The 26,379-nt window shown below is 35.1% G+C and overlaps 2 protein-coding genes across 2 annotated transcripts; one reads left to right on the top strand and one right to left on the bottom strand.

Moving 5' to 3' along the window:
- Positions 1–12,243: 12,243 nt before the first annotated feature.
- On the top strand, positions 12,244–19,204 carry LOC132048854 (uncharacterized). The gene is made up of 2 exons (XM_059439541.1): positions 12,244–12,372; positions 18,971–19,204. The coding sequence occupies exons 1-2, from the start codon at positions 12,244–12,246 to the stop codon at positions 19,202–19,204; spliced, it is 363 nt and encodes a 120-aa protein (XP_059295524.1).
- Positions 19,205–19,983: 779 nt separating this feature from the next.
- Positions 19,984–26,108, bottom strand: LOC132050192 (F-box/LRR-repeat protein At3g03360-like). The gene is made up of 5 exons (XM_059441320.1): positions 25,182–26,108; positions 24,512–24,732; positions 23,953–24,104; positions 21,929–23,544; positions 19,984–20,790 (listed from the first exon to the last, which is right to left on the bottom strand). The coding sequence occupies exons 1-4, from the start codon at positions 25,906–25,908 to the stop codon at positions 23,187–23,189; spliced, it is 1,458 nt and encodes a 485-aa protein (XP_059297303.1). The 5' UTR covers positions 25,909–26,108; the 3' UTR covers positions 19,984–20,790; positions 21,929–23,186.
- Between the last annotated feature and the right edge of the window lie 271 nt (positions 26,109–26,379).

The raw sequence follows: 26,379 nt of genomic DNA, 5'->3' as shown, positions 1-26,379 counted from the left end.
CATAAAAACTAAGAGGCTTCATCTTGGTAAACCTCCCAAACAAATCCTGCTTCTCATGAGTCATAACCAAACCAGCAACAAGTTTAAGAGCAAAATTAGGCGCTAAAACCTCATCGATACGGGGAGCCACAGCAACAGGCTATGCCTTTGGGGTTTGGAACTGCTCAGGAGTCTGACCTCCAACTCTGGTCTGAGATATGTCTGGAATAGCCGGAAGGACGCCCGCCTAGGTCAATCCCTCGAGAAAGCTCAAAATGCTTACAATAGAATCCTAAAGTACTGGTGTAGCAATAATCTCTGGTTGAGCGTGGGCTAGTCCCAGCTCCTCCTCCTCCATAGGCTCATCCTCATGTTTTATCTCTGGCTCAGGCAATAATGATATGGCTCAGGCTTGTCTAGCCATGGGTACTCTACCCTGGGCTGGTGTTGCCCTACGACCCTTACCTCTACCACAGTCCCTACCTCAGCCTCGGCCTCGTGCCATGGCCCTGGAAGCAGGTACTAGTACCTCACTCGTAGCGACTGTCCCACATGTCCTTAACATCTGTGAGAGAATATAAAGTGAAGTTAAAGGCTAATTTGAAACAACTAGATACAAATTTGAACAAATTAGTATGAAAGGAATGAAAGAATGAAAGTTTCCTAAATGTCCTATAGCTTCTCGATGATGGTACGAACGTCAACCTACCAATCCGAAAGACTCTAGTAGACATTGCTCTTGTACTCGTGAGACCGATGAACCTAGGGCTCTGATACCAACTTATCACCACCCAGTTCACGAATCATGATGGCACCACACTATCCCCCCGGGTGGGCGAACCATCCCCTAAATCAATATTCATGTGAAAGGAAGACATGCAGAAGTAAATGTCGAAATTATACTAAATAGTCTTGCATGATATTGTATTATAAGTGCGAAATTACTTAAACAGTTACAACCCCAAAACCTGGTCTTAACTCGTCTAAGAGATTCTAATACTTATTAAAATATCTGAAATACTGGAGTAAAAGTCTCAAAATATTAAAATAGAATATTGTCTGTAGAATCAGAAATAGACAGAGTAATCATAAGAAGAGATCCAGGGCTGCAGGTCTGGCTAGTAGCTCACCCTAGAGTCTCAGATGGAATAGCCTCGGGATCAGTTACGAGGTCTCGAACTGGAACCCGAATCAAACTCTACACTTAACAAAAAGTGTAGCAAGAGTCGTATGAGCACGACACTAGTACTCATAGGCATCATAGGCCGAAAATGATTATATAACGCATATAAGATTTAGAAATCAACAAGTAAAGCATATAAGGAAATCAAATACTGTCACGAAATCATACTTCAAGTAAGAAGTTTAGAAAGAATGCGTAAATCACCAAATAAGCAGTCATGAGTAGATGAATGAATGTAGTACAATGCAATACAGTGCTCTGGCCAACTCTCCACTCCCATACACATATGCTAAGGGTTATGCCTCAAAGACATGACCCATGAGGGACCCGCGAAGTTCATGTACCACTACGCTCTCCAAAAAAGACCTCGGAGACTATTATTCACTCCCGCTCTCCGGCAAAGACTTGGGAGGCTATCACTCTCTCATACCATCATCTTAGTCATATATGAAAATGGAAGGCATGTAATGTATGTAATCAAACACAACAACGTCGAAAACCATAGAATCAATAAATGCATGTCATGAATACTAATCACAACTCAAGTTGTTAATATTATCCTTCCTTTTTTTATAAGATGAGTGAGATATCAAGTGACGAAGGTAAATTCGACCAATAACTACAATTATTAGAAAACATGACAGCAACCCCACATAACAGCATTCCTGCCAAACCAGTGGATTCATCACCACAACCATGACCGAGGGCCTATCATGCTTTCCCTGTCAATATCCAAAAACTACATACGATTCTCTAATCAGAGTCTAAAAAGATAAGCCATATCCTACTTCGATGGACGAACATGTGCCACAAACCTCAAGCCAATGCTTTTCCCTTTCGGAGAGCCTCATAATAATCAAAGTCTATCAAATACGCATTCTATGTTAGAATACGAATCCATGAACACCCATGTTGCTATACTTCTAAACGGAACCCAAAAACACAACCCAAAAAGTGACCTCGGGCCCACAATGGAAAAATTAGAATTTTAAGTTAGAAACATGTAACCCACAGTCTAGGTAATCATAATCATAAGTTTAATGGAAATCTAACCCCAATTGAGCCTCCAATTTCAAGAATTATTCAAACCTAACTTGTGTGAAAACCCATGAATCAAATCACTTGAAAACCCAGTTTGGAATTGAAATTCGTGTTAGTAATAGTTTACCCAAACTTTAAACAAGATAAAACTAGGACATTACTAAAAACAACCTTTATTAATTAAAAAAAGCTCAAAATTCAACTTAGGTTTCATAACCCATAAAACCCCCACCCTAAAACATGATTTCTATCATGGAATCTCTAATTAATCGAAGATATAATCATAATAGGATGATAAGAAGCTTACCCAAATGAAGATTCTTGAAAAACCTCTCAAAATCGCGCTAAACCGAACTCTTTAGGTCTCAATATGTTAAACTGAAATGTCCAAGTCGAAATAGGGCTTTTTAATGTTCTATCCAGTGATTCTCCCAAAAGCGGGCATTAGCTCGCAAAAGCGAGGTCCAGCTTACAAAAGTGGACCTCCACCGGACTCGACCCATTCGCAAAAGCAGAAAAAAAAATCCCAGATGCGGGCCTCCCCTGATCTCAAATGAGAGCCCAAGATTCGCAAATGCGAAGCTAGGTCAACCCGGCCAGTTTACGGATGCAGACTCTACTTTGCAGATACATGGCTTGCTAATGCGTGATGTCACTCGCAAAAGCTGGTACTCCAGAACCAGAAAATAAAACAACTTTCCCATTTTGATCCGACACCTGAAACTCATCCGAGACCTCCTCGATACAAACCAACTATGCAGACTTATCAAAGCATGCTATAAACTCCTTTGCTCACTCAAATTTCCAGAAGAGGTCTCCTTATCCCGGTGTTGACCCAAGTAACTCCTACCAAACCAAAACTAACATTTTTCAACCAATGACTCGAAACATAAACGAATGCCTCCGGACCCGAACCTAAAGATCATATAAGTAAAAAAATTCCATTGTGGACACACAAAGAAACCATCAGAATTCGATTCCGGACGCAATTACCCAAATGTCAACCATTGGTCAATTCTTTTTCACTTCTTCAACTTAGAAATCTCTAAAATCCTCAAAACCAACCAAAACCAATCAGATTACCTCAAAAACCGTGCCACCCATCCCCAAAGTGATAAACGTTGAAATGAAACAACGGGAAGGGTAATTTTGGGAAAAAAGGATAAAAAGCCCTAAAATGACAAAACGGGTCGTTACAATTAATTTGACTAAATTTTTCATTTATTTCTAAGTTAAATAATCTCATCTTTTTTTCTCAAGAACATGAATAAAAATAGCTGCTATTTGTTTTGTTACAGTGAGTTATGTTATTCAAGTGGCGTGCAGGAGAGGAGATTATGAGTGAGTTTTTCAAACAAAATCCACTCAAAGAGTCGAATATCCACCGTCCCAGTAATTAATCTTCACGCAACACTAATTAAGTTTTATGACATTTACAATATTGAGTAAAAAATATGCAAAATTTCTTCCTAAAATCCTAAATGTGCACTAATTTTTTGACGAAGGGTGTTCTACTGATCACTCTCCATTACACCTAACTAGCCTCTGATTATGGACATTCATCATTTACAATTTATAAATTAAAAAATGAATCTTCTATATACGACGTGATTTTTCCGCATGAGCAACAACCCGTTAGGTCATTTTGATTGTTTTGACTATTTTACCCCTATTGATCCTTTCCTAACTTCATTAGAGTACTTTTGACTTACGGGGATGGGTGGCGCGACTCCCAAGGCATTCAGATGTGAGTTGAGTGAGAAAATGGAATTTTTGGGAATTCATAAGTGGATGGTTGACCAAAGTCAACATCGGAAGTAAATGGGTCTTTTTGGAAATTTCATCGATTCCAATGGGTCTGGAATGTTGATTATGTCTTGGTTGAATAATAGGTTCGGTTCCCGAGGAACTTGGAGGCAATTTGGCCTTTTGGTTAGAAATCTAATTTTAATGCATTTGGGGTTGACCGGGTCAAGATTACCCTTTTTGAAAGCTTTGAGTGCGCGAGTGAGTTCGTAGCATGCTTTAGGAGTGGTATACATAGTTGGTTTGTGTTCGGGAGGTCTCGGATGAGTTTTAGGTGTTGGTTGGAAAGTTTAGAAGTAGCTTAATTTTCTGGTTTCTGGTGTGGCGCATATGCGGACGTGGGGCTGCACCTGCGCGAGCTGGGTTGCAGGTGCGAGAAAAGGGTCGTTGGCCAAGGGCCGCACCTGCAAAAATGAGCTCGCATGTGCGGAGCTGCATCTGCGCGTGATGGTCTGCACTTGCGGACCTAAGGGAGTTAATGAGATCTAGCAGGTGCGACGTCGCACCTACGAGGATTTGAGCGTCGGTGTGAAAATTGCTGATAAGAATTAGATATTTATTCCCCACTTCGAAACTAGACTTCCCATTCACATATTTAGCATTTGGGAGCTCGGTTTGAGGAGATTTTTGGGGGATTTGAAAGCTTCATCTGTTGGGTAAGACTCTAACCTTCCTTTTATGATTAAATCATGGATTATTGAGTGTTTTCATGATAGAGATCATGATTAGGATTGAGAATTTTGGAATTTATAAACCCTAAGCTTGAAATAAGAATTTCTTCGATTGAGCATGTTCGACGATGGATTTGATAGGTTTTTGAGGTCTAGACTCCACAGATGTCGGGTAACCTAATTTTGGGTTGAATTTCCCATTTTGCCTTTGTGGCTCGAAATCCTATTTTGGGTGATCTTTTCGGTTCGGATTTAAAGTATGATAGTATGGGTATCATTGGATTCGTATGACTTTCTAGAACAATAATTTGACCTTATTGAACTTGATTTTCCTACAAAATTACAATTTTGACCTTTGGGGTTTAGGACGAGGTTTTTGGGTTGACTCTCTAAAGCCGAAACTTTTATAAGATAATATGGGTATCGTTTGACTTGTATTGTTACGTATAATCTGTGTTTGAAAAGATTGGGATCATTTGGAGGCTTTACGAAAAGGCAAGGCAACGCTGTGATTCCGGACACCTATTTGAGGTATGTTGAGACTATGAACCTTAACTTAGGCATCTTGGTTGGTTAAAATTAGACTGATAAGATGGGATAATGGGCTAATGTAAGGGGATTCTGATACTTGTGAGGTGACGAGCACTTGTATCGGATACCGATGCCATAATAAGGGTATTTGTATAATTTCATTTGTATAGTCTGTTCTAAATGCCATGCTTTGGGCATTAACTGATAGCATAGATTGATTTTTGTATGTGATTGGGATATGAGGTCCTTTATATATAGCTTCTATGCTTATTACCTGTCCTATATGTGATTGCATATTCTCATCACTCCTAAATACCCGTTTCCAAGTGGAAAAGAGCTAAAGATTGAGTCTTTATTGCTTAGCTTTATGTCTTATTGTGTTGCATGTCATATTTATTAATTATTCTAGTATCTCATATGCGTTCTAGGATATTTGTGAAAGGTTCAATGGGAAAGGATTTCGGACGGAGTGATGATGGTATTCTGTGCCAGATTAGCTCTATGACAGGTAATGTGGTCCTAAGGGCAGAGTATTATGATTTTGAGCCTATAGGGCTGCGTACAGATATCGGAAGCCTAAAATGACTGAGATCCGATGTGATTTGGGAGATCTAAGAATGTCGAGTTGGCATATGGACCTCGCGAGTCCCCCATGGGTCACGATTTATAGAATTTGAACATGTGTGTACCGGAAGATGGAAAAGGCCTTGCATTACATACATTAGCATAGCATTACATTCTGTTGGTTTCCTTGTTGTATGAGTTGTCGATTCGCGGTTCGGATTGCCTTATATTGCCTTTGGATAATTGACTAACTTGAGGACTTAGATGGTACATCTAGGTTTGTAACGGAAGGTTATTAAACGGATTATGATTATTATTACTGTGGACTAATAGCGGTTGAGTGTGGAAGTAGTATTCGTAGACCAGCCCTCGTCTCCGTTTTCGTTAGGGTCGGTCGTTGATGTTGCTTGGTACCCTTTATTTCGTACTCACGCTACGCTTGTTGCACCCTTTTGTGTGCAGACTCTAGTCCTAGGACGAGTGGATCTCGGGACGCTGCCGGCCATTGAGGAGACCATCTAGACAATTCGGGGTGAGCCATTCGTGTGACCCATGGCACCAAATCTTCTTCAGCTATCCTTCCTTTCTATTTTTTTCCTAGACAGGTTATGTATTTCGAGATGTATTACGAGACTTAATTCTTTATCTTAATCCATTCTTGTACTATTGACACCTGATTCGGGATGGTTGTACTTTCATTTCCGCATTTATGTTATTGAGGATATTTAAGACTTAAAAATTGACTTGTATGTTTAATTCCGCATTGATTTCTTCTTCTTTTACTGTAATTTGGGTTGTGGATGGCTTATTGACTTGAGGGAGTTAGTGCCTTCATGGCTCCGTAAATTTTGACAGTATGTTATTGTTTTGTACGTGAAAAAAAAAAAACTCACTTCTTGTCTACTATAATGTCTCTTTTAGTCAATGGTGTTTGAAATTTTACGAAGAACGAATTTATTTACATTTTGTAAAACAACCTCCTTTTGAAGATGCAAAGGTACTACTTCGAGAGATTTATACAAGCTCATCAGAAGCATTTTTAATCTATTCCTTAGTTACCCACGAAGAAATAAACTGGATCCTAAATTGTACAGGCACGTCAAATGTGGAGATACTTCCTTCTGGCCTCATCATTTTATCTGATCAAATAGATTTAGATATATAATTAGTTCACTTGTGATTTTGGGTGTTCAAATACAGCTAAATTACAATTTTCTTCCCGGTGAATTTGAAAATAACTCCTTGTCCAGTATTAAAGCTCTCGTGTGGAAAATTGTTGGGAAGATAAATGAGGCTTTCAATTGATCTAGTCTTATCTAGTTGTACTTTTGAATTCAAATTGAACAATACATTTTGATGTATTCAAGATTACTTCATTTGAAAAATTTATATCTGAAGTACTTTATTTATTTAAGCATTGTTATATTTTATTCGACAATATTCAACCAACTTGCACATGCTTTGCACTTTCTTGTTTGCTAAACTAAAACAGATTGATATTCATGTATATTTTCTTCCTCTTTTCATTACTATTAGTCTTATAAAAATAAAAATAAAAACAACTAGAAATTAAATAACGTAAAATGGGAAGACTTGACTTATTTTCTACTTCTTTATTGCCTTTGGAAAAAAAATAAAACGCTGATTGAGGGTTTCCTTTTTATAAATTTTTTTAAGCCATCACTTTCAGGCAGTGTGCCTTTGGTGTGGGGTTTAGGCTAGCCACATCTCATTCTATTCAATACTTAGAAAGATTACAAAAATAGAAGAGTAAATGTACCTTACCTTCAAAATACAAGTAAGATTGAAAAATATTCAGGGTGTATTCGGTGTGAAGGAAAATATTTTTCCGAAAAATATTTTCCAATTTTTTAATGTTCGTTTGGCCAAAATTTTTGAAAAATATTTCATTTAGGAAAACAAGTTCCTTAAAAATGGGTAAAATGACTTCCCTAATCAAATAGGAAAATTAGTCCACAATTGGCATTTCGCCAACCACCCTACCACCACCCAACAACCAAACCCCAACCACACCCACAACCCACACACCTCTCCCACCCACCACCCTTCTACCACCCCACCCCACCACCACCAACCCACCCCCTCCCCCTCTATTTTTTTTTGTGTGTGTGTGTGTTTTCAAGTATCATAAAGATTTTAGCGCCGTTGACCACCATCGATCTGTTGAAGCAATGGATTCCTTCATAACTGTTGATACTACTACCAAAGTTCGAAAGGACTGCAACTTCACTCCTGAAGTTGAAATTGCCGCTGTTAATTTTGAAGCTAGAATGAATTACCATTTTGATACTATTGCGGAAAGTAGGGTGATGAAAGTGAACCTAGAGTCGCTCCAGACACAAGTTAAAAGCCACATTGCATGTGAACGATTTGGTGTGCCCCCTTCTCCCTCAGCCTCCGAACCAGAAGATGATGAGGACGATGAATTTGTAGTCTGGACTTCGGATGAAGAGTTGCCTTAGTTTGGATTTCATAATGGACTTATATTTTATGTTTTATGGACTTATGTTAAAACTATGTAGAACTAGTTAATGGTACTTTTGGTGAAATCATTTGAATATTTTGAACTTTGATGTTCTTTTTAGATCGTATTTGATGTGTTTAGATAGTGTTTGATTGTTACTTAGGGTGATTTTGTGTGTTGTAGCTCTTTTAGAATTGATTTGGCAGCATTTTAGTGCTGGTTTTGAGCTGGTTTTTGTGCTGGTTTGTGCAGGTGTGACTGCATAAAATGCAGCAATTAGCTGCTGTTTTTTTCCAAAAAATGCAGTAATTAGCTGCTGGGTTTTCTCCAGAAAACCGACGGACAAACCGAAGCAGTCTGTCAGTTTTTTGGAATTATTTCTGTATAATTTCCAGAAAGCCGACGGACTCCGTCGATTTTCTAAAAAATAATAATTATAAATTAAATATATAACCGACTTAGTTTGTCGATTTTTAATAAAATTTATATTATTTCTTTTTAAATATAAAATATTGAAGGAAAATAAATAAATAAATAAATAAATAAATAAATAGAAAACCGACGTTGTCCGTCGGTTTTTTATACTATTTTTTATTCATGGATTTAAAACCGACACTGTCCGTCACAAAAAAACGACGCAGTCCATCGATTTTCGAAAAGCGACGTAATGTAAACCGACGGACCGTGTTGTATCGATTTTCCGTCGGTTTCATTAAAAAAACCGACGACCCGACTGTTTTTTAGTAGTGTAACCAGGTCATCACTTTGCGTCTGCGGGCCAAGTCCCGCATGGGCGGACCCGCAGATGCGCTCACACACCCGCAGAAGCGGGACATTAGACACTAACAAAAATATGGTTTTTCACCAAGTTCAACTTAAAACCCGACACTCATCCAAGACCCCCCGGATACAAACCAGATACGCATACCAACATAAAAACACGCTACGAATCAACACGTGCCCTCGGAATTTCCAACGGAGGTCATCTTGACTCGGTCCACCCCCAAAAATCCCAAGTCAAATTTCCAACCAAGGACCCAAAACGCTCCCGAGTGCCTCGGGATCTGAACCAATCACACCACCAAGTTATAAACGACTCTCCGAACCTTATGGAATCAACGGTATTCCCAAAAAGGTTTGTTTACCCAAAAGACAACTATGGGACAACAGTTTTTCGCTTTAAGCCACTAATTCCTCAAGACTAATCTGAATTCCCTAGGGAACTGCTCTACCCATCCTACGAGTCAAACATACTCTAATGGAGCTGAGGGAAGGGTCAACAGGGATAAAAGGGTCAAAAATCCTAAACGTCCAAATGGGTCGTTACAAATGAAAACAGCTAAGCCTGAGTCCCAAACCCTTTATTCAACAGCAGTGACATGAAAAAATAAAGTACAAATTAAACGACTGAACGAAGTAAGCAAAAGCAGTTGCAACAAAAGGTGCAGCATCCCTCATTCTTCTAGTAGGCCTAATTGTCTTGCTCCATGTAGTGTGCAGATCAGATAAAGATTCACAAAGCTAGTAGCAGCAAAATGAAACAACAATAAGCAAGGCAATCATGATAGCTGCTCTGGATTTAATTGTTGCCATGTCCAATTTAATTCAAGTACAACGATAGGCCTATGCACACAAGTTAAGTTATATATAACTGCTTGTGACTGAGTTAGTATTATTAATTATCTTATGTGTATAGGTGATCTCTATTACTAGTACTTAATTAATTAGTTAATAAACAACCACCTGATTAATTAATGGCAATTTACCTAGTGGGAGTGCCAGAGGGGGTCAATTTTATTTTATTGCACTAATAAAATCACTAAACTACTTTCCAATCACGACAAAATCGCTCTACTTTATCTAAGTATCACGAAAACCACTAAACAATTTTCACACTCAACTTTGCCTAAGTATTATAGAATGTTAATAAGAGAAAAATGAAAGAGGCATTTTATATGATCATATCATCATATTATACTAAAAGTGAGAAGCTCCTATCTTTAAAGTTCGATTACTATTTTGCCCCTGCAGTAAGTCCACATGTGATAAAACATATAATTAATAGTAATGTCATATATTATTAAAAGTGAGAACATCTTAAGAAAAATTAGAGGGAATAATACAGTCAAATCTCTCTATAATTGTCATTCGTTATAATAGCATTTCACTATAACAGCCTGATTTTATCCGAAACCGATTTTTCATGTTATAATTTACTTCTCTATAACAACATGTTACCTATAATAGCAGTGACATTCATTATAGTGGTACACTCTTTGTAAATTACCTCTCTATAACAGTCATACTCAAATATTATCTAATAATATTTTGTAACAAATATATTATGTATAAAATATTAAAATTATTATGGTAATCATCAAGTAAAAGCTATTAAATTCTTTTTTGCTAAAAATTTGGACAAAAATCTCTGTCAATTCAAGTGTTATATTAGCATTGATATGATACCAATGGGCCCCACTCCTTCAAGGCCTTTCACTCGTAGCCAAGCCAAGGAGCTCCAAGACTTGCAAGTGATGTTCATGAAGAGAGGGGCATTGGAGGCGCTTGAAGAACACCTCTTAAGAGTGTACGACGTGTCGATGATTGCTTGGGAGGATGTTGAAGATGAAGGCATGAGAATGGAAGCCACAAAAAGTGGCTAGAAGTGCAAACGGCCAAAGAAGAGCCAATGTTGGCTATTTTCGGCCAACTTGTGGCTAATTTTGCAAAAGGTCATTTTTGGGCCTTAGTTGTAAAAGGCAAGACCATATATAGTTGCCTTAGTCATTTCATTAGTTTTTAGCTTAATTATTGAAGAAAAACCTCTTATGAGTGATAGTTTGTTTAGTTAGTTAGTTACTTAGAAATTATCTTAGTGATTAGTTGTGTGGAACTTTGGTTGGTAATCCAAAACTCTTGTCCTTGATTTTCTACATTGAATTGCTCATTTGTGGATTAATTGAGTCTTCATTGTTGACTATCAATTAGTATAGGTTCATTAATAGGAATCAATTAGGAGGGTTTAAGTTTAATATACCTAGATTTGCCTATAATTCCTTTACTAATTGGGTCTTGCTTTTATCTTAATTCCTTGCATTTTAATTCCATTTTTTATTTCTAGAGTTTTCATTAGGAATCTTATCAAGCACTAAGAGATTAGAATTTACAAAGCAACCTACAATTGTAAAATTCTTACGTCAAACTTGAAGTATTTAAATTTGCAATTAATTTCAAAGGCATATGTTCTTTATATTTTAATTCTTTATCGGTACGATACAGCTAGTTATGGATTTATTAGTCGCTTCAAATTTTAATTAATGGAATATGAAAATCAATTGAGATTTTAAAATTAACAAGTATTTTTTTTTCGTTTATAACACAAAAAGTACAGAAAAATATTTTTTTTTACGTAGTTTTGTTTATAACAGCTAAATGACATGCAAACATGAAATGCCAGTCTACATACATAACAACACCTCACTATAGCAGCTATGAAATTTTCGGACACACGCTGTCATCAGGGGCGGACCTATGTACATTTTGGAGGTGCTCCAGCACCCATTAAACCCGACGTAGATTAGGTACAGTTATATAAGAAATATATGAAATTTGGTTATAAATATTAAAAAAGCACCCTGGAAATCAATAACATAGTTGGGTGCTTTAGTTTCCAGGCCGGAAGCACCCACGACCCTTAAATCCTGGGTCCGCCACTGGCTGTCATTATAGAGAGGTTTGACTGTACCTCAATGTTAAATGAGTAACAATCCTGCATATAGAAGAGGAAAAAGCAGCTTAAATGATTATTAATACAATCAATTAAAAGGAGTTTCATCTACCCAACTTAATTTACATTACACATTATCTCATTTATTTTCCATTCTTCTCAGCTCCCATCCGTTACTTAACTTGGAATTGGGTTGCCAGATTCTATAAAAAGAGAAATGAAGTGCATATTCCACTAACTTCTCACGTTCATCGCAATGGATGTTGCAATTGGTATAGAGTACTTGCATGGGAAGAATATAGTACACTTTGATTTAAGATTTTTTGATTTAAGAGTTATAATCTGTTTGGTTAATTTCTGGGATCAGCAACGTCCAATTTGCAAGGTTAGTCATTGCCAAGAGATGTTTTTATTTGTCAGAAAGATATTACGGATGAGAACATGAAAACTCTTCAATCATTTGTGGAGCAACTTGAAATTAATTGAAAGTAAAAGGCAAGGATAAATTTTTGATTAAGAGGAAAATATTGTCATGCTTAAAAGTATTAGTAGCACTAATGATATGCAGACGAAATGGAGAGAATACAACTAATAAGAGTTTTTTTTACAGTTAAAAATATTTTGCTAAGAGTATATATATATATATATATTTGCTAAGAGTATATATATATATATATATGTGTGTGTGTGTGTGTGTGTGTGTATAGATTTTTAATAATAAAAAAACCATCATAATTATGCCATATATATTTTACATCAATCTCCAGCACCCTTTTTCTTCCTCATTTTCTACTGCAAAAATCAAAAGAAATTATAATTTCCACTTTCACGAATCACAAGAGCAAGAACAAGGATGACACCGTACCCTTCAATCTCAACAGTTGAATAACTTCAATAATTGAACCTATGATGGTTATTACATTTTTGTAGTCTTTTCAATTTTTATTTGCACTATTTTACCTATCATTGCAGTAACGTGGCAGCACCTTTTACGAGTTTGGTTAAGATGTACTTCAATTTGGTTTAAGATAAATAAAAAAGACAATAAAAAATTGAAATTTTATCAAAACAATACAACAAAAAAGATCATACACAGGATTATTTTTTAATTTCCATATTAAGGTGAATATTTTGTTACGTGAACCTTGAAATTATGATTAGAACTAGTGAATTTGTCCGCGTGAAAATTAAGAATATCAATAAATTTATTTGAAATAAAATAGATAATATTTAATTTTTTATATTAATTAAATCACAAAGATAATATCTAAACTGGACTGCAATTTTCATTATCGTATTTTTTTCTTTAAAAAAGGAACAACTTTACCATCAAATAAAAGAAACATGAAACATAAGTAAAAACGTATCGGAAACAAACAACCAACATATTTATTGGTTATATTCACCCATAAGTCTTCGAAGCTCACAATTTTTTCTTTTGCCAATTAACTTACAATGTATTAGCTTCAACTTCAAATACTTTTTGTTATATTTCTATTATATATATATAAGTGCATATAAGTGCCTTGCAAGGACGAACACAACAATAGAAGATTGTACTAAAAGCAACAAAAGTTGTACCTTCGAAATTGTGGATTATTGTGGGGTTAAATTGGTTCCCCTTCTAACACGTGTACTGCAACCATAGACACGTGTAGTGCTTTTTCAACTTCTCTCCCTTTCCTGATCTAGAACTTCTGTAGCAGTCCAAACAAAAATTGACTCCAACACTGCTCATCTTTTGATAATTGAGATTTCGTTCCTCTCAAGCTCTTTCACTTATTATTTTTCTATTATATATAACTGTCCAAGAGGGACTAACACTGCAATGAATACTTGTACTAAAAGCTATATAAATTGTACACTTTAACCAACTACTTTTTTATCCCACGTGGACATCTGTCAATAGTACTGAATATTTATTCTCTTCTCATGTATACACGTATGTACTTCAATTTTAATTTTCCGACACATTTATTTTCTCCATGCACTTTTTACTTGTTCACTTTTGACTTTTCACATTCTTTAAGAATTAATAAATTAAGTACTCCCTCCGTCCCATATTACTTGGCCACATTATTAAAAATGGCTAAAGTGGTGAAAACACCCCTAAACTTGGCACGAATTATTATTTTAGTCCCCGAACTATTGCCACACATAAAAACACCCCTAATATTGGCAAACTGAATTTAAATTCACCCCATGTTGCCACATGGCCCAGCAAGAAAATGCCAAGTGGACAGCGCGTGGATTCACGTTGCTAAGGTGTCCTAACATGGGGGTGAATTTAAATTGAGTTGGCCAAGATTAGGGGTGTTTTTAGGAAGGTCAATAGTTCAGGACTAAAGTACGAAAACGTGCCAAGTTTAGGGGTGTTTTCACCACTTCAGCCTATTAAAAATATATGTCCAAATTACTTGATTATTTACAAAACCAAGATAAAATTAATTAAATCTTTCCCACCTTACCCTCTCTGCCCCATATTACCTGGCAATTGAATATTTATTCTCTTCTCATGTATATACGTATGCACTTCAATTTTAATTCTCCGGCACATTTATTTTCTCCGTGCACTTTTACTTGTTCACTTTTGACTTTTCACGTTCTTTAAGAATTAATAAATGAAGTACTCCCTGCGTCCCATATTACTTGGCTACATTACTAAACTACTTTTTTTTTCCCACGTGGACATATGTCACAGTACTGAATATTTATTCTCTTCTCATATATACACGTATGCACTTCAATTTTAATTCTCTTGATACGTTAACGTGGACAAATAAAAGTGAACAGAGAGAGTTACTTTTATCCCCGTTTTCCTTCTTTGTCAATACTTTAAATGTGAAGAGAGGAAGAACAATAGCAATACAAATTTGTACCAAAAGTTATATAAATTGTACACTTTAACCAACTACTTTTTTATCCCACTTGAACATATGTCATAGTACTGAGTATTTATTCTCTTCTCATGTATACACGTATGCACTTCAATTTTAATTCTCCTACACATATTTATTCCCTCTGTACACTTGGACTTTTCACGTTCTTTAAGAATTAATAAATGAAGTATATATTTTATACAATATCCATATTTTATCACATTTACTGCTCTTTTTCTATTTCTTCTTTTTATTTCTTTCTCCCAATGGATATGTAGTACTAGCACCAATTTTGTAATATTGAGAAATTGTATTCTTGTCTTTGTTTCATTCTAAAGTAAACAAAATACGCAGAATTTCTTTTCCGTAGAAAGTACTCATTCCGTATCAATTTGTTTGTCTTATTTTTCTTTTTAGTACGTGTAAAAAAAATGTCTTTTTCCTGATTTGGTGACCCTTTTATCGTCTAAAATTATCTGTTGCGGTTCCCAAAATAGTTGTCTCATTTATTTGTGTGTAAAGAAAATGTCTCTTTCCTGATTTGATGACTCTTTTACTTTCTTCGTTTCAAATTATCTGTTGTGGTTCCCAAAATAGTTGTCTCATTTATTTGTCGTTTTAGGAGTTCAAGGTACAATTAATTATTCTTTCCCCATTTTACCCTTAGTAGAATTTTGTCATTAATTCAAAAAACACATAACTAGAGTTAACATTTAACAGAGAGAGATTATAACTTAGACTTAAATAAGGGTAAAGTTAGTCAAATTTCCCTCCTAATTAATATTTCTCAAGGGGCGTGTAAAATAAAAAAGAGACAAATAATTTGAGACAGAGGGAGTAATTCAACTTTCCCATGTTTAAAACTACAAGATTAAAGGACATATTAGTACATTATACATATATTGAATTTAAGATCAAAAATTCAAAATTCTTCTTTACTTTCTTAAATTCCGTGTCAAGTCAAAACCTGACAAACAAATTGAAACGGCGGAAGTACCTACTAAAAAGGTCAGAGAGTCTGATATTAATCTTTTCTTTATTATTCCCGCTAATACTTCCTCCATTCCTTTTTTATATCATTTTAGCTATTTTCACGTCCATTAAAAGAAACAATAAATATAAGATATAGTTTACTAAGTTATTCCCATTTTTTTTATGCTTTTTTAAAATTGAGCCGTATTAAAAAGATTCACTGCTTTAATGTTAAGGATATACTTGAAAAAAATGTTAACTTTAATCTTGAATTTCTAAAGTAACGATTATTTTGAGACATATTTTTAAGGGAAAACTACAATTAAAATGAGATGGAGGGAGTACTTTTGATAGTACAATCAAATGTGTAACTTAAGTCCTCTATATTCCCGCCCGTAAGCTTTTGGACGTATACACTACTTCAAATATTTGAAAAAATTATTCAAATTAAATTAGTGTTTGCTTATTCATTTGTCCATTATTTCAACCTTAACTCGAGATAGAGAATTTAAAGTCTAAAAAAGGATATTTCAAATTCCTCATTAAGTGGATAGTTGGACATGAATTTGGTGATATTTGAAGAAAATAAAGTGGGAGTATTCTACCTAATTGTTACTCCCTCTGTCTCAATCTATGTCACATACTTTCTTTTTTAGTCTGTCCCAAAAAGAATGTTATCTTTTTATATTTAGAAACAATTTAACTTTATATGATGATTTACAACCACACATTTATCTAAGACTTATTTTAGAGCATAAATCTCAAAAGTCTATTTCTTTTTTAAACTCCGTGCTTAATCAAATGGTGTCACATAAATTGGGACGAAAGGAGTATAAAATAAAAAGAAATTATAACAAAAGAAAGAGGTAGAGACAATATGAAAGACGATTCCTCAAAATCAAAATTTGTATTTGAAACTTTTTGCATGGATCTATTTATAGTCCCTCAACCATAATATATTACGTAATCCTTCTTATGTTGCACAAAATTTAATCATTTGGAGGTTATAGGATTTATTCTCATAAATCATTAGAGATTACATATTTTGGATAGAGTTAATCCCTCAAAACCTATATATGAACATCCAAATATATATTTACAGCAATCTCCTTTGAATGTTCTTAGACATTATCTTATAAAACTGTGATTCATATTCCAAAACTTCTATACATATAATTAAGTTTGGATTCATCAATATATATATGGTCAGCAGGTTAGATAAACCTCCGTATCCTGAAGCGTGGTAGTGGCCTTACCGGTGCGGAGATGAAATGTGTGGGTTTCCGATCGCCATCGGTCAACCATGGCCGTCATCAAGAGCCCTATCATGCTACACCTGACCAGCAGCGACGCAATGGGAGATACCGCCCCGATAAAGTATATCTAAGACGCGAGAATGTGGGGGCCGAGCCCATAAAAGATCCCATGCATGTTCCACCCTACGGGGACGGAATAACGTACTGGAATCTATCAACTCATCCCATAATAGCTAGGACCTATGAGTAGCCTGCAGATAAAGTACTGATAGATCAAAGGGCCCCAGATGAAGGTTGGGATCCATGGAGGTGTCGTATCGGTATTTATAATTTTTAATTAATCATTATTAACATGTTATATTAATTACCTAATCCTTTATCGAAAAAATATACTAACTAATCCTTTAACGGGAAATTATATTAACTATCTAAATTTGCGAATTAATAATTGTTAATTAATTATTGTACTAACTACAATTAACTAACTAATATTATACTAATGCTATTTTTAATCCTAAATTAAGGATGTTCAATCCAAAACTAAGGATTAACTATTTGGAAATTAATAATTATTAATTAATTATTATACTAACTACAATTAACTAACTAATATTATATTAATGATATTTTTTAATCCTAAACTAAGGATGTTCAATCCTAAACTACAATTAACTAACAAATATAATATTAATGATATTTTTAATCCTAAACTAATGATGTTTAATCCTAAACTAAGGATGTTCAATTTCTAATTAATAATTGTTAATTAATTATTATTCTAACTACAATTAACTAACAAATATAATATTAATAATATTTTTACTTCTAAACTAATGATGTTTAATCCTGAACTAAGGATGTTCAATTTCTAATTAATAATTATCAATTAATTATTATACTAACTACAATTAACTAACAAATATAATATTAAGGATTAACTATTTCCAATTAACAATTGATAATTAATTAGATAACTAATTAGCACATTCACACATAAAATTACATAACTAATTAGCACATAAAATTAGATAACTAATTAGAAAATAAAATTAGATTAACACATACAATTAGATAACTAATTAGCACAGTAATAATTAACATGGATTAAACAATTTTACAAATAAATAAATTAACAATTACATAATTACAAATAAAGATATTATTAGGAGATTAGTATATTTTCCTATAATCAAACAATTACCAAATCATTAACAAATAATTTAAAATTAACAAATCATTAGCAAATAACAGACAATTAACAAATAATTAACAAATAAAAAAAATCAAAAATCAAAAAAGGGACTGGACGGACAGCCCTATTGCGCACAAAAATAATGCATATTTTTTTTCGAAATCCGCAACTATTAAACATTAATCATGCTTAGGATAATAATATATTTAACAATGTAGTTGCAAAATTTATAGTAAAATACCTAGATTAAAGGTTGTTTTTGAGTTTTTGAAATCGAGTTCTACGGCGCTTTATACCGAGAATATTGACTTTCGGGTTAAAAAATAACACGAATTGGAATGTAGGACCTCGGGTTTTTGGGTGTTAATGGCGGAAATAATTTAAAAAAAAGGTGGGGGGGTGGCCGATGGTGGGGAAGACGGCCGGGCATTTTATTAAACCCCTATTGCGCACAAAATTAGTGCGCAATAGGAACTTTTGTTAATTTTTTTTTTTTTCATCAAAATCCCACTTTTGGGATCATTTAAGTTGTGGACTCACGATACCTCAGCCAATTTTAATGGCCGGTCCAACTAGCTGTTTCCCTCTTTTCTATCAAGTGTATCCCATTTTGTTCTGTTCATGGTTTCTTCAAGTTTTAAGGTTCATAATACTGGCTACTATTGTTTCTTCGAACTCATGTAGATACGCAATCACAAGGAAATGTTAAACAAGAAGAGCTCTAAATTTGTTTTTAGAAGAAAGAAGCTTGTGGGGATCTTTGGTCAAGGGTCACTTGATTGTGCAATTTCCTTATCAGATGAGCATGGAGAAAAGGGGGAAAAGCTGGAAACTTGCAAGCATCTATTTCATGAAAACTGTTTGGAGAAATGGCTTATGCAGAAGGATATAAAAGCAACTTGTCCACTTTCTAATTGATGATGCTTAAATAACAGAGCTAATGTCAAAAAAATTATTTAGCAAATATTATCACTAGGGTCATCACATTATCACCGGGCACAAATTAGATTAACTGTACTAGTTTTAGACTTGTCATAGTATTTCAATTTTTTCATCAAACCAGGTCAAATAAAAGTTTTATAAAAGGATGATGCATGAGGATCTTGGGCAAGTTTGTTACAACCTCCCAAAACATTCCAAAATTATCATGAGGATTAGTGGTCATAATACTTTGTGTGGTCAAAATAGGTCAAACACACGTCGAGATTGAGGGATAACACAAGAAATTATTATTCATTCACTATAATAGAAGATAATAAAGAAATGAAGCTAAGCTTTTTCACAATCCATTATAACCTATCCCAGCCAATTAAATTCTGCCTTAAGAATGGAGATTTCAGGCGAATCAAACAGATAATGAAACATTCTTAAATTCTTGGCAGGCGGGTACATAAAGAGAAAGAAGAAGATAGAAAGATTCGGTCCCAGTTGGTCTCGTCTTTAGGACCTTAAGAGTTAAATACAAAGATTCAACAACACTGTAAGCCACAATCATAACTGCTAAAAATTATCCGAGGTAAACAAACAAACAATACCTGAATTCAGAAATCTTTCTTCCAAGGACAAACCCAAAAATGGAACAATTTCACAATCATAGACCTTGATACTACTGACAAAGCAAGGTAGCAAAAACACAACATTTCAGGGGACTAATTATCATAAACAATGTGGCTTGGAGATCTGCTCATCTTAATAGGTCCAGGGAAACAGTTACAAGAAAATCTAAATGCATAAGTACAACATCTAAAATGCAACAAACCTATGCTTCATGAGAAACAAAGCTGGCATAAGGGTAATTAGTTACAGAGATAAGTTAAGGAACCTGTTTATCAAACACTCAATATAAGGTGATATTTATCATATTCTGAACCAAATAACTACTCGCAGTCTAGTCATGGAGAGAGCTCTCCCGTGGAAGATAATCGCAGAATTAGTGGAGGATCTTAGGCAACATAATAATTTCTCAGCCAATCAAAATAAATATTAAGACACGCAGTTCATTGGACATTTCTTGCACTTTCTTCTCTCTGATATGATAACAAATTTCATCTACTGCTGAATTTTTTAACAGAAATTCGGAAAGTTTGAAAAGCATCACATAACCCCATTGGAAATGATTCTCCAAGCACATCCCGAAGGAGACGCCAATCTTTACATTCTTGAGATTGGGAAACGCAAAGCTTGAAATCCAACTTTGCAAATCAATATTATCTCCTTTGACCAAAAATCTCAACTCAAAGTAGAACTGAGAACTATTGTAGTCATCAAGCTGGAGGTAGAGAATATAATCAGGACCAAATACAGGCCAGTCTAATGGAAATTGCACAAAAGTGAAAAAATGATTTCCGAGTAGAAGCATCAGGTACACAAAAATTTCAGAACCAGCGAATTTTAATGGTACTTGAAAAATGCTGATGATGGTTGTCCCTATCTTGAATATTCATGGCATAGGTAACCCAAGCAAAGAGTGATACTGCAACAGTCCTTTTTGTTTCGGATCTCATCTGCCAAACAGAAAGTAACAATAGTAACGAGAAGCTTTACACTGATATAAGCAAAGCTTCTTATGATAATTAAGGATATATTCACGTTTTCCTTCAGAAATAACTCCCCAAAAGAAGATGCGTGTGTGTTTGTGTGGAAGGGGGTTCATAAAATGAATAGATGTAAAAAGAAGAGAAGAAGTTACATGCATAGTTGCCATTTCTATTTTGAGTGTGTCCACATAATGTGCAGCTCGCAAAAGGCCAACTACTCCATACAAATTAAACTTCTTAAAATGCAACTCTAGTGCAAGATATTTGCATTTCAGTTCTGGAATCGGCAACCCTTTGAACTGCAACATGCATAGGTCATGGTGCAATAATCCCTACGAAACTAGTAAATAATGGAAAAAAGCAATAACAACAAAAGGAAAGTACTCCACAACAAAGTGGTAAGTGTTGTGACAAATCGTACCATCCAAACACTCTAAGCAGCCTCAATGTACAAAAATCCTGGTTTCGAGATATATTTTTTTGCCGGTATGTTAAAAATATAGCCTACATCGAGAAATCATTTTGTGTAATCAAATGTTGCGCTAGTTTGTGTAGAATATTTTTGATAGCCTCAAGCCTCTCCAACAAAACATTATTATTATTATACGCCAAATTTTAAGTTAGAATTATTTTTCCTAATAAATTAGGGGATGTCTAATATGCTAACTGGGGTAGCCTATTACTTACGGGTTCGGACGTCAAGTAGCTTTAGCTTAGATCTTGGATTTGTATTAGGAAACGATTAAATATGCATAAATAATTGATCATGACCCAGTAACTTAGACCAGCTATGGGTTCGGTGGCAAAATCTAAACACATAAACTTTAAATTCCAGAATCGCCTCTGTATGCCAAGAAACAAAGCAAAAAACTGACTCATGGAAAATAATCAGAAAATTGGTAGATTGGTGAAACTTAATGAAGCGACTCAGATTTCAGGATACGAGCATGCTGTGTATAGCAAGCAGCAGAAGAGGAGCAAATTCATCTGGTGGTGGATTGGTGAAACTTATTATCGAAGAGAATGGCACTAGAGATAATCAAGCGACCTAGTTTGTTGTGTCTAAATCATGAGAAACCGACTCTAAAGATCTTTCCACACATACCTTGTTAATTTGTTTAACGAACTCAACTTCCTCATCTGGAAGATGTTTTCAGCCGCTTTTTTCCTCCAAACTGCTGGCTGGAAAGATTTGAATCTACGTTACAATAAGAGGTTACAGATAATCTCAACATCTTGTTAGAAAAGCATTTTCTAACCATAATTTTGGACCAAAAAGGATTAGCACCCTACTACTAATTCATGACTAGGAGGGAAAAGCCAAGAAAAGGTTTCCTTTAAATGATGCAATGGCTTTAAATATCCCAGCTATTGTCCAAAACTTCATGTTATTAATTAGGCATAAGTCAGCAAAAGCTGCCTCCTCAGAGGATATATGCCTCCACTCTGCTCATGTCAACAACCATTGTCATAGAGATGCAATTTAGCAAGCATATCAGCAGCTGCCCTGAAATACAAAGGACAAATGAAGCCTTCAAGAACCATCAGCAGTTTTGACATGATCTTTCAATCTAGGACATATTTCTACCAGAATCCTTTCTTCACCACAGGTTACATCTAAATAAACTTTATTATGTACTACGAGATTTATTATAAACTCTTTACATGCGGCAATTTTTGTGAAATGTCCATCAAAGAAACTACAACATCAGCAAGCTTCATAGTTTGTTGACTCCGGTCACCAGCATCCATAAGAAAACCACAAAAAAAGAGAGACTAGCAGTAACTTCTATCAAATGTCATCATCCTAAAGTTATCATTACAGGAAAATGAATACCAGCACTCTTTAACATCACGTGAGGAAAGTTCTTTTAAAAATTAAACCTAAAAGAGGTACCATCATATGGTAGCCGAAAGTCATCTTTACACTATTACAGGGATTCTTTTGTCTATTTATAGTAAGGATATAATGAAGTTCATAAGGCCTACTCAAAACTCCTTCATATGTTATTTATCAAGGAGTTGTTCCACAAAAAATTTGCAACCCCTAGTAAGCACATTTTCAAAAAAACTGTCTGAGGAACGGAGATTCAGGAAAATCAAGCAATTAGATGTAATCAAACAGTCTTAGTATGAACATAACCTCAAGTAAAAGCATTCAACAACACTACATGCCACAAATATAACAGCTAGAGATTATTTCCTTAAACAAAACTGTAGGGACCTCTTTCTTTTAAGAAACCAAGCAGCCATCATAATATGGGGAATGCCACAAGTTCAAAATTACGACTGCAGTAAATCAAAAGCTAAAATATAAGGTATTTCCAGTATGCCGAAGTAAAAAAACTTCCATCCTGGTCATGCTAAGCTAACTCTTGGTAAGTAATCATGAGGTTCCTAGATGATCTTGGGGTGTCTACCAATTTCTTAGCCAATTGTGATAAATGCCGGGACACACAGCTCTCTGAACAAGTGCAGCATTTTCTTCTCTTCGCGACGATAACAAACTTCTGCAAAGCCACTGCATTCTTTAGTAGAAACTTTGAAAGTTCGAAAAGCTTACAAAAGCCCTCTTCAGACCATTCCTTCAAACATCCTGTTCCGCAGCCGACAATCCTAAGATTCTTGAGATTGGGAAATACAGTGTTTGGAATCCAACTCGGCAAATTGATGTTATCTAGTTCAGCGAAATAGCTTTGCTCAAGCTGGCAGGGGGAATTGCTACACTGGAACAAAGAATAAATTCAGGATCCAAAGCGGGTCAACAGCCTTATGGAAATATTCAAGAGAAGACAAACAAAATGATCTAACAGTAGAACAATTCTCAAAACCCATAAATCTTGAACAGTTCTCAGCAAATGATTATAATATCTAATACCCATCAGAAACACACATACAATGCATAAACCAAGCAAAAAGAGGTTTAGTTGTCAATGATTATTTTTTCTTTCTTGAGCCCGTTTATCGGATAGAAAGCAACTACCCTGAACATTTTTGTTCTACGGTGACAAAATATTCCTAATGATATTATATTTGCATTCTCCTTAAGGAACTCCTTCGAGGGAAGGTGGTTTAGAACTTCAAAATTGAACGGATGTAAAAAGAAGAGCATAAATCGAGAAAAATTACGACCTCATGTTGAGTGACTCCAAAAGAGGCGAGGTTTGCAAAAGACTGGCTATTCCATACAGATTATACTCCAATACATGTAACTTTAGAGTTAGACATTTGCATCTCAATTCTGGAAGCATCATTCCTTCAAGTTTCATCAGGTACACGACCTGGTGAAATAATCTCAAAGAATTAGTAAAGGATAGAGAAAGAAGCAACTACAAATAAAAGTAATCCACAACAAAAAGATAGTGCTATGAAAAAGCTAACCATCTAAACGCTTCAAGGAACAAGAATGTGCAAAAGCCTAATCTATTGCTAGTAAAGAAAATACCTACTTCAAAAAGTAAATATGAAGATGATAAAAGGTATCAAAATGTGAAGACAAGATCCTTCTATATACATTACAAATTTCCTTCCAATTATTCAACAAAAACAAATTCCACTGAAATTCTCATGTTTACAAAAGTTCAAAATTGTATGATATTCCAACACTCTTCTCTTTCTTAGGTTTACATCCTGCAATTCTTCGCTAAAAATCAAATAGACAATAAGGTCTCTTGACATAGAAACAAACCTCTGCAAACCAACATCTAATTATTAGCTCAGCCGCATAACTCAACTTTTGAAGATAGTCCAGAATAAGGTTTCTAATAACTTGATGATGATCACGACAGCTGTCTTCCTCAATATCATCTTCCTCCCAGCAGTCAGTGATACAACTAATGCAAAAAGTAAGGCTGGCAAGAACCAAAGAAGAGACATCTACAAGCCTACACTTGAGATCTCTAAGTTCTCCTGAAATTAGAGGTGGCAACATTAGCCCATAAAATCATAACCCGCCCACCCCGCTCAAGTTTGGGTTGGTTATTGACCCGCCTATTTATTAGCTCAGCCCATATCAACCCAACCCATTTTAACCCAGGCTAATATTTAGCCAAAATTTCCATGAAAAATCTTATCAAAATATTTTCAAAAAAACATCTTTTTTATTTGATACGTTATATATAGTCATAATAAAGACAAATAATAATTTTATTAGGTACTAAGAAAATTATAAAAGAACAAATAAAGCAATCAAAACTTAGAAAAAATCAGGCGGGTTGGATTTTGACCTACTTTTTAGCCCATTTCAACCCAAATAATGTCAATTCAGCTCATTTTGAACCCCCCCCCCCCCCCCATCCCACACCCCACAAAAAAAAAAAAAAATAGCCCAACCCCCTCCCCACATTTGTCATCTCTACCTGAAATATCCAAATGCTGAAGATGTGGGGCAATAATTTCCAAAGAATCATATCCTTCAACCAGAGGTTGCAAAGGGTTCGTCAACTTTAGTCTCTTTAAATTTGAAGAAGTAATTTCTAGACGACGACAACCTTCACAAAATGACAGCTCCACAGTTTCCAAAGCAGGACAACTTGACAGTAATATCGCAATATCGTCATCTTCTAACTCTGTTTTTCTTAGAGTTAGGCTCTTTAGAGAGTTCCAAGCTATGTTCAGTCCTTTATCAAACACCCAATGGCTCAAATACAATGTAACCAATGACGAACAAGTGTACATAGATAGAGGCAATTCGTAAGTGAGATCATCATCAAACGAATACAATACAATATCTTCCACTTTGTTTTCCACAGCAAAACTGAGCCATTTGCTGATTTTGGAATCAAAGTCCTCCCAGTCTTCTCTGACTTCAAAATCGAGTTGGAATTTTTTGATTTTGGAACAAGTGGAATGAGTTAAAACGTGGTCCACAAAGGATATGAAGTTTTGGACTCTGTTGTAATTTTTATTACTGAAGAGGAAATTATGAATTGCAGTCCAGAGATAATGCCACCTCTTTGAGAGAATACATGATGTGACGGCATCTTCGGTGGGCAAAAGAGAGAGAATTTGTACTAAGAGTGGGTCTGGCAACTGACTGATACGGTCTAGGGTTTCAGTGACTTGTATGTTTTGTTTCTTTGACATTGACTCTGTCAAATCTGACAATCATTTTTGCTGGAATAGCGTGAATCCATTGTTGAAGAGAGAGGATTTTGTAATGTAGGGGGGGGTTTATGAGATCCTTCCTCGAAATGGCAAACCACGTCCAAAGAACACGAAACTAGCAGATGTCAGTTCTCTTTTTTAAACAACTACTCCCTCGCTCCGTCCCTAATTTTCGGGGTTTTTAAGCCAAAATAATTTTTAAGCAATGTTTTGATAAGATAAAAGGATAATTTTAGAGACCTCTCAGGTTTGGCTTCGTAACACTTATATCCCTTGTATTTTGAGATATTATATTTATCTCCCTTATTTTGATGTTTTTGTAATCAAACTAATTTTAATAATAAATTGTCTATAATATCTTGAACCTACCCTTATCTTCCACCTATTATTAATTCTTTGTTTTTAAATATAAACCTCCTCCTGGATTTCTCAAAACTAAAGAAAGTTTCA

The sequence above is a fragment of the Lycium ferocissimum genome, chromosome 3 (assembly GCF_029784015.1).
Source record: "Lycium ferocissimum isolate CSIRO_LF1 chromosome 3, AGI_CSIRO_Lferr_CH_V1, whole genome shotgun sequence".
Classification (NCBI taxonomy): Eukaryota; Viridiplantae; Streptophyta; class Magnoliopsida; order Solanales; family Solanaceae; genus Lycium; species Lycium ferocissimum.
The sequence above is the reverse complement of the archived record's forward strand: the minus strand, read 5'-3'. Positions and strand labels throughout refer to the sequence as shown.